Source organism: Cherax quadricarinatus, chromosome 16, assembly GCF_038502225.1.
Source record: "Cherax quadricarinatus isolate ZL_2023a chromosome 16, ASM3850222v1, whole genome shotgun sequence".
Classification (NCBI taxonomy): Eukaryota; Metazoa; Arthropoda; class Malacostraca; order Decapoda; family Parastacidae; genus Cherax; species Cherax quadricarinatus.
In genome coordinates this window covers 22447548-22457246 of record NC_091307.1, presented here as the reverse complement: position 1 = coordinate 22457246, position 9699 = coordinate 22447548, and the positions used below count along the sequence as shown (strand labels likewise).

The 9699-nt window shown below is 45.1% G+C and overlaps 1 protein-coding gene across 2 annotated transcripts in view; it reads right to left on the bottom strand.

Annotated features, from left to right (window-relative positions):
• Nucleotides 1-312: 312 nt before the first annotated feature.
• Nucleotides 313-9699, bottom strand: part of LOC128688922 (plexin-B-like) — a 198532-nt gene continuing 189145 nt past the window's right edge. For both annotated transcript variants that reach the window (XM_053776977.2, XM_070085458.1), the window contains 3 exons: nucleotides 8731-8881; nucleotides 5234-5431; nucleotides 313-4577 (listed from right to left, as the gene is read on the bottom strand). In XM_053776977.2, coding sequence (XP_053632952.2) covers nucleotides 3754-4577; nucleotides 5234-5431; nucleotides 8731-8881 — 1173 coding nt within the window. In that variant the 3' untranslated portion in view covers nucleotides 313-3753. The remainder of the gene's footprint in view (nucleotides 4578-5233; nucleotides 5432-8730; nucleotides 8882-9699) is intronic.

Below are 9699 nucleotides of genomic sequence, written 5' to 3'. Positions count from 1 at the left end.
TTCTTCGTAGGCCATTCCCCTTAGCTCTTGTTGCAAACCTTTGCACTTTTTTTAATTTCTTGACGTGCTTGACCAAGTGTGGGTTCCAAACTGGTGCTGCATACCCCAGTATGGGCCTGACGTACACGGTGTACGGAGTCTGTGTGTGTGTGTGTGTGTGTGTGTGTGTGTGTATCAGCCACATACATAAATCTGTGTGGAGTTACAAGAGGATTAGCGATGCGAGGTGATTCCCACAACATGTATTACTTTCTATACAAACAAATGACGGATTATATTCAATGAATTTGGGATTTGGATTTGAAATGGTAGAGTATAAACACACTTTTTTTCGTATTTATTTGCATAATATTAGCTTAAAATTTAGCAGTATGTACAAACCTGCATTATTTATATAAAAATACACCACCATATACAACTGGCATTTGATTATCCAAATGTTATCAACTAACGTACACTGGGACTGAGATTTTGCTTTACAAACATTAAAAAACAAATTGTTCATAATTTGGGATTTCTACTGACTGTACACAGAAGAGATAAATAAAGGCATCTTTTTTCTTCCCCTTAAAAGAAATATAATAAGGAGAATCGGTATATTATGTGACTCTCAAAAACTGATCTATCATTCTTGGTTCATCAGGGATGCAGTACAAGGCTTGCTATATTGTGATGTTCGTGTGTGGTCGCCCTTCACGGAGGGAAGAGGTTCCTTGATACTGGTGAAGGGCTCTTGAGCCCTGAAAGCTGTCCTTCCCTTCCTCAGATCAAACTTCGATTACTTCCCATTCCTGATCCAGTGAGCTCAGTATTCCTGTGTAGTCACCGAGGAGAATTAAGAACACTGAGCTCGGCTCTTCACCACGATCGTCCCAGTAAAACACAACTTGACATCAGCCTAACGCAAGCCCTGACTCGGAGAACTGGTTCTTTTAAAACAAGAAAACGTCATATCTATATTTTCCATCTAAAATGTGAAATGAAGAGTTTCAAGATAAAGCACACCCATAAAATATCAAAGAATACATCTTTCTGTTGTATAAATGAACGGCATGAATGTCGACTCTGAGTCGAGCTGAGGACGTGAATGATGGAGGTGTGACATTTCCCAAACACCTGCCGCTCACTTCATAATATAGTTATGTTCCCGAGAGCGTCGGCGTTTTGCGACTGTCTGGAATCAGTCTTAATCTCTGGCTACGTTAAAAAATAATCAATATGGCTAACATGTGGAAAAGTGTTTTTTTTTATAACGTGAAGCGTACAGCAGCATCAACAGCTTCACGGACCGCTGGTGCACAGGCAATGCACTGCCCGACGATGCTGAGGAGAGACGTGGTAGAACAAGCTTTTATTGTGACCACGTTTCGCTCTATAGAACTTTAACTGAAAGCTTGTTCATGATGTGATAAAGCTCTACACAACATGATACATCTTTACACACGGTTTGACCAAGCTCTTCACAGAATAAAATGTTGTAATGGAGGCTTATTCTTTGCAGCGCGTCTTTCTCCATACCCTGCACGAACAGCTGCACTTCTTGCACACAAAACAACCCACCATTCAGCTTTGTCCTGATGACTTCTGGAGAATCTGAATTCGTGGGGCTACAAGGATGGAGTGCCTTTATATGGGTGATGCGTTCCAAACCCGAGGACTTGCAAACCCTCCTCGCCTCCCTCGATTCGAACTTGATTGCCTCCCATTCGCCAGGAGTTGCGTGGCCCCCTCAGATTTATTAGCTCTCGTGGATACAAGGAGCGAGAGCGGCGGTCTGTGACACTGGTGGCGTGCCTAAGCTTGGGACATGAACATAGATGACTAGCTTTGAAGGAGCATGGGAAAGTTAGGACGAACATTGTGTAGCATCGTTTAGTCACGGAGTATGCACCGCTCACAGTAGCAGGAGCAGCAGCAGTAGCAGCAAGGGAGGTGTGACAGAGGCTCTCACCATCGTGGGGAAAACAGCACTCAGCAATTTCTTCCCTGATCGTCACAGCTTTAGCTCTGTTCCTCGCTTCTGTGCGTGAAAAAGAATTGTATTTTTCACAGCTTTAGCTATACTCTGTTTCCTTGTTCTAGTCTTATTTTCTTCATGATCGCATGTACAAATATAACACTGGTATGTCATGGAACACTTTGTCATGTGGGTGAGTAATCTCTGGGATTTGGCCTACCCAAGTACCTTGGAATGTTTGGTACCCCCATCCTTCCCCAGGGTAGAACTGCAGCAGCTGGGGTCGTCGACACACCAGCTACATCTGTCACTTTTAAATCCACTTTCTCCCACGCTGGTGCTCTGCTACTTCTTCAGAGAAAATAGTGTGCTCAGTCTATTACGTGTTTATGTCATACTTTTTAAGCTGAACCTGCCGACTTGGCTTAACCAGCAAGCATAGTCCTGCCAAACAAGCCGTGCAGTTAATTATTATATTGTCAATAATAAATTATACTAAATTTATTCTGACCTTAGGTTAAATATTACTAAGTTACATTACAGCCATTTTAACAAAGGTTCGTTAGTTTTAGGGCATTTTTTTGTTTTCTGCACTCTTAATTCACATATATTAACACATAATGCAGTTCGGCTTGTTTGACGTGTCTTAAAAGGCAAGACATTTACATTCTACGTGATAGGCTGGCACCATTCAGACGGCAGGGAAGGTGAGCTGATATTGGCTCCTGATCGTCAGACATCACCTTGAATTGGCAGTCTGTCAGCCTGCACTGCCTGCAAAGCTGTCAGCCAGATAGCCAGCAGGAGAGCTGGAGTGAAGAACAGTACAAAATACGCACACAGCGTAAATGCAACAAAAAAAATGCACAATATATAGCACTTGCAGGCCACTTTGGAGTTGAGATTCAGAAGATATTTGTGTAAAGCGTCTCACGTGTATTAATGCACTACTTTCAACTTTTTCATAAAACCTTGGTTTATCTTTTTTTCAGATTCAATAGTGTCTTTTGCTTCCTCTGAAACACAGTCTGGATAGCTGTTCAGAGTTTTTCCCCCAACTGTTTAACTTGTTCACTAAGTGACACACTATTGTGATTCTCTAACACTGTCCTTCACTCACACACACACACACACACACACACACACACACACACTCTCTCTCTCTCACACACACAGCACGAGTTAGGCACAAGACAGAAAACACTCGTCTCCAGTATCAACTTGTGCACTGGAATGCTCTACGCTTTAAAATCACAGACATTTGATTAAGTACAGCAGATGAAACACGTACACAATTCTATATAACGAACCAACGTCGTCAGATACGAACCATAACTGGAAGGAATCATGCAGTGTTATGACAAGTGTTTTTTTTTTCCCTCTTCTTTATAACAAGGACTCCAACACAATAACTTTCTATTATCTTCGTACACCTACTCTTTGGCTAGGAACTAGGCAAGTATGTAACAGCAATGAGATTAGAGTCATACAGAAGGCAACCACCGGAAACTACTGGCATGTGTGAGGTGGGAGATTTGGTGGCAGCTGTTGTTTCCACCAATGGTGAGAACTTTGGTGGCATCAGTCATTACTCACTAACGGTAAGAGCTAAGGAGGCAGCCACTGTTTTTCTAGTCATGGTGAGAGCCTTTAGGACAGCTGTCTCTCCCACCAGTGGCGGCAGCCTCTATGAGAGCCGTCATTTCCACCATTGGTGACAGCCATCGTTGCCACTGAGAGCCATGGTAGCGGCTACTGTGCCCCCCACCAGACAACCTCGCCATGCTCAGCAGCTCTCAGCACATGGATGTGGGTTCCCCGTTTATAGTGCACATCACATTGTCCAATTTATGTGCTAAATGTAAACTTCTGCAGTCTGGATCAACCTCAAGAGTTTCAATAATCTGTACATAGTATCTAGTAATATACGTGTGGAAAAGTTCCTGGAGGGCAGGCTTGGCATCCAACTGTCCCAGATGGTTGAGGCTCAGGTGGTGCAAGTAGGCCGCCATGTCTTGGTCGGTTACAGGTGGCATGGTTCGCACCCCATTGTAGAACGCCCGCACCATCGCCTTGTACTGGGTGATGTCCTTGGCAAAGAGCAATTTGTTGGAGGGCGAATCCTTGCCAAGGCGGTGTTCTGTGGTGGAACAGGCGTCCATGAAAGTCTGGGCGATCACTGACAGGCATGAGTCAACTGTGGGACTCTTGTGCACGTCTAAAATAAAGTCCGGGTTTTTGATGAAGTTGACCCAGAAGCGCAGCGGAAGGCTGTTGGACTTCCAGGCCAAGACTACCTCGGGATCAACTAAGCCGTGGCGTCGACCAGCCTCGTCGAAGAGATCGAACAGCCACTTGATAGCTGGAGGCAGTGTCTCGTTAGGGCTGAGGATGGTTTTGAAGAAGTCGTCAACAAACTTCTGGACGGTGCCCTTCGTGGAGAGGAGTCTGGTGAGGAAGATCTCCGGGATGGCCTTGTGTGTGCGCTCACCACCCCTGCATGGTGAGTCGTGATCCACGGGCTTCACTAGGTGATAGACATTGGGCTCCAGAGAGTTGGATTCTCCATCTCCACAGTGGCTAACTGGGCTTCCAGAGCCGGTCATCCCATAGCCAGCACCTGGGAAGAAACTACGCATTAGCACACACACACACACACCGATAGATGCATATAGAGCACCACTACACTGATAGTATAAATGAGACACACGAACAAGCCACATTCGTCGCCTCGCCTAAGTCTCTAATTAGGCTGAATAAAACTTGCGATTTTGCCTTAAATAGCATCGCTCTTCTTGTCGAACAAGGCAAGCGAAAATTTGAGTATGCAATAATTTCGCAAAAATCATTCTGAACCTAAAGAATATATATATATATATATATATATATATATATATATATATATATATATATATTTTTTTTTTTTTTAATATATAATGGGGTCCACCTCTGGTGTAAATTGTGGGACCCATTGCCTCGGAGAAGTGCATAAAAAGACTTCAAGGAAGAATATTTGGATTTGGATTTCTTATATATATATATATATATATATTAAAACCCTTTACACAACTTTTAGTAAAAAAGTTGCTGTGTAAATATTACAACAAATTAATTAAATAATTTTATATATCAAGAATTTCTGATAACACATGAAATACACACACACACACACACACACACACACACACACACACACACACACACACACACACACACTTGAGGATAGTTACACCTGCCGAAAAGAAAACCTTGATGACAAGAGTGCCCGGAACTCACAGCTGTTGCACTTGGTAGTGCAGTTGGCATTGTTGAGTGTGTGATGGTCGTGTGGTCGGTGGACCAGAGCCATGATAGCAGAGTCCTTCACACCGTAGTGAGCCAGTGTGTTGAGGCGTCGCCATCCGCTGCTCTCCACCTTCGTCGTCATGTCTTCGTCAGCAAGGATCAAGTGACCGTTGCGACCGTGGCGCCACTCTGCAAGTATCAACAACAAGAGTTATACAGTGTAAATATGAATTCCTTGTCTGCAAAAAATCATAATCCACAATACCGTAACTGGAACAAGTCACAATTAACTCTCAATACCATGAATGGAACAAATCATAATTAACTTATAATACCGTGACTGGAACAACTCATAACTGTGGTTTACTTGTGGCCGATTTCGTGGGCTCTTGTGATCCTTGCATTCCCGCCAAGCCTAAGACTTTGACCTTATCAAGGTTGTTTCCGTTAGCGGCCGTCAGGCCCACACAGCCATCACAACCCAGTTGATGTAGCACTTGTAGAGGAAGAAAGCTTCCTGGTTCGATCTAGCAATGTTTTCAATATCTGCTGGTTGAGCCTTGGGTTCAACCAGCAGACATTGGATGGTGACGGAGTGTTGTAATTGTACCCCTGGCCTCCCTGCTATTCACTAAGTTTATTCTACACTGTCTCCCGTAGGTTTCTCTGCCGTAAGTTAGAGTAGTGACTAGGGTAGGAACCAGGCCCTCAGGTATCTTCCATGTATATATTATTAGGTATCTTCTCCATTTCAGAAAGAACAATCTTAAGTGTGTTGGGGCGTTCCCGACAATATAGATGTATTATTGTTTCTGTAGGAGCAGTATACGACCTCTCTGCTTTTCTCATCTCTAGTTCTCATGATCTGAAAAATTCTGTGACAACAGAACAACAATTGAAAACCGTGAGAGCACCAGTGATTTTCTGAGGGATAGTCATTAGTTTTGATTCTCTTGTTTTGAAAGTTTTCATAATCTACTTTGTCATTTTCCTGGCCTTGTTGGATTTTCTTCGCTCTCTTTTCGAAATGATAGATCTTCTGACATAATTATTCCCAGTCTCTGACCTGTTCTTAGCGTTCTATATGATCAACCTGCGTTCTGAATACTTCGTTCGCTTTGAGTTCCTTTTTCCCAATACCTCAGAAGTTCAAATTTGTTACCACTGAACAATGCTGTATCTTTTACAGAAGTGATTATCATACGTTGATACAGTCTGTACAGGATGATACGAAGCCGTGGTTAGTCTCCTTGCGCGTCCTGTGAGGACGAGGAACAGTAGTGGTGCTAGGACCGTGACCTGGGGTACTGAACCTCCAAATTGCGGTGATACGAAGTCTGTACGTCTGTCACGAGGATGGGAAACGTAAACGGTGGTGCCAGGTTCAGTAGACCAAGGTACGAGGTCCTGCACTTTCTCACTGGGAAGGGAAAGCAGCGGAGGCTTCGCTCAGCACACGTCAAGGGGAGGGCAGACGGGAGTGCATTGATGCCCAAAAGGGTTCTTGACGCAAGGAATTTAAACTCCCTCCCCCTCCTCACCGTCGACTAGGTCAAACCGGGTAACATCTTATTCCCGGGAGCTGTGTCACCCCGTACGCGTTTATCGCTTCACCCATGAATTTAATAGCTATAGTGTAACAACAACAGACTGCTTGATCACGGCATTTTTTAGAGGCACTCGTTACCAACGTGTTATTAACCATGTGTCCCAAAACATGTCGCCATGTACCCAAATCACGTGTTAGATATGCAAATTCAACCGGATGTTTAGTAATTAAGCGCAAAACCCGAAAGGGTCATACAGCAGGGAAGAGAGAGGAAAAAACTCATACGTTGCCACTTTTGTCTCCCAACACAAAAATGCAATAAAAACAAAAACTATTTTTGGTCGACGAGAGAGAGTAAACAAGACGTCAGAAGTCAACTGTTAATTTTTGGCCAGACTGTCCTTAACTGATGACTCTCGTTGTGTTAATTTTTGGCCAGACTGTCCTTAACTGATGACTCTCGTTGTGTTAATTTCATTGCAGCGTACCGTGTACACCTCGTAGCCCCGTCTGTGTACCGTGTACACCTCGTAGCCCCGTCTGTGTACCGTGTACACCTCGTAGCCCCGTCTGTGTACCGTGTACACCCTGTAGCCCCGTCTGTGTACCGTGTACACCCTGTAGCCCCGTCTGTGTATTGTGTACACCTCGTAGCCCCGTCTGTGTACCGTGTACACCCTGTAGCCCCGTCTGTGTACCGTGTACACCCTGTAGCCCCGTCTGTGTACCGTGTACACCTCGTAGCCCCGTCTGTGTACCGTGTACACCCTGTAGCCCCGTCTGTGTACCGTGTACACCCTGTAGCCCCGTCTGTGTACCGTGTACACCTCGTAGCCCCGTCTGTGTACCGTGTACACCTCGTAGCCCCGTCTGTGTACCGTGTACACCTCGTAGCCCCGTCTGTGTACCGTGTACACCTCGTAGCCCCGTCTGTGTACCGTGTACACCCTGTAGCCCCGTCTGTGTATTGTGTACACCTCGTAGCCCCGTCTGTGTACCGTGTACACCTCGTAGCCCCGTCTGTGTACCGTGTACACCTCGTAGCCCCGTCTGTGTACCGTGTACACCTCGTAGCCCCGTCTGTGTACCTTGTACACCCTGTAGCCTCGTCTGTGTACCGTGTACACCTCGTAGCCCCGTCTGTGTACCGTGTACACCTCGTAGCCCCGTCTGTGTACCGTGTACACCTCGTAGCCCCGTCTGTGTACCGTGTACACCTCGTAGCCCCGTCTGTGTACCGTGTACACCTCGTAGCCCCGTCTGTGTACCGTGTACACCTCGTAGCCCCGTCTGTGTACCGCGTACACCCTGTAGCCTCGTCTGTGTACCGTGTACACCTCGTAGCCCCGTCTGTGTACCGTGTACACCTCGTAGCCCCGTCTGTGTACCGTGTACACCTCGTAGCCCCGTCTGTGTACCGTGTACACCAACATAACACCAAAAGTAGCAATAATGCCTGGTCTGGGAGGGTGCCGCGGGGGCGGTAACCTCAGGAAGCTACTACAGATAACCTGCAGGTTAACAAACAGGTTACACCATATATAAGTACCTATATCATGTGTTTTTATCCTCACGAAAACATTAACAACACTGAAACTTTCCCAGTCAAGAATCTTAACACTGCCCAGACAAAGGGCGACACTAACATGCATGAAGAAAAGGTTTAACACTGGATAGGCTTACATTCTACAAACTTCATGTTTTGTGAAGTAATAAGAGCCATCAAGACTCTTCGAGAACAGCGTACATTACGTCTCTGGCGATTACCAGGCGTAGAATCGAGCCTGCATCACTTCTTACCTTAACCCACACGGGATTAGTGCCTCACATACTGTGTAATATCACATCTCTGCTGATCAGGCACTTGTAATAATAGTAGTAGTAACGTAGTAGTAGTAATGGTAGTAGTAGTCGTAGTAGTAGCAATAATAATACTGACCTAGGTCGACCTCGTGGACGGAAGGTCTCAGAGACTGTGGAGTGTTGCGGTAGAGAGCATCCAGGATCTTCCCTTTGACCTGTGTGATGGTGTCACAATCCAAGACTCTTCGTTGTGCCTTCTCTCCGTCCTCCCCCACCACTGCCACACACTGTCAGGAGAAAGAGTCGTGGCCTCTATTGAGTGCCTTGTATGCGAAGGTCCCCCCAAGAGAAATCAAAGTTAGTGCCTAGTTGGGTGTATGTGATCACAGAGTCGTGGGTAACAGCTTGTTTCGTTTTTAATTATTAAAATTATGTGCGACAGCAATGTTGTGGATACAATGATCTATGTGGTAGTTCACAAAGGTAGCGTAAACTGTTTACCTAGCACACGAAGCACCCACAAAATGGTTTTTCTCCTCTCGTATTTCAACACACAGGATGACTTTCCTGTCATACATTCCACAAGCTGGTTTTTCTATCATAATTCAACATACAGAATGGGTTTCCTGTCAAGTTACAGCACATATGACGTTTTTTAAATAAAATAATGAAATCTCGCCTTCAGCAGCGCCAAGCTTTACCCTGTGTGAAGGGACGAGAGAACCATCACACTGAGCGAGCTACTTGTGTTGTAACAGGATGCAAGTTTGTGTGGTGTGTTAAGCACGCACTCAGTGAGGCTGTGCAGTTAAGTCTTTGTATAATATACAAAACACTTTACAATGAACAACATGGGAAGCTGACCTAGTGAGCAAGAATATAACGAAGACAGGCATTTTATACAAACACACACACACACACACACCCTAATATACTTTGTTGTCGAGCGATCAGTCCAGTACACCAGCACCATGACAAATACAACACTAAGCATGAAATACATCGCCCAGCGCCTCGACGATGACCCACACAAAATCAGGATTAAGTTTACTTGAAATCCAACGAGAATCCTCAGACTGACAATGGCCACATCCTGCTAGTGTGT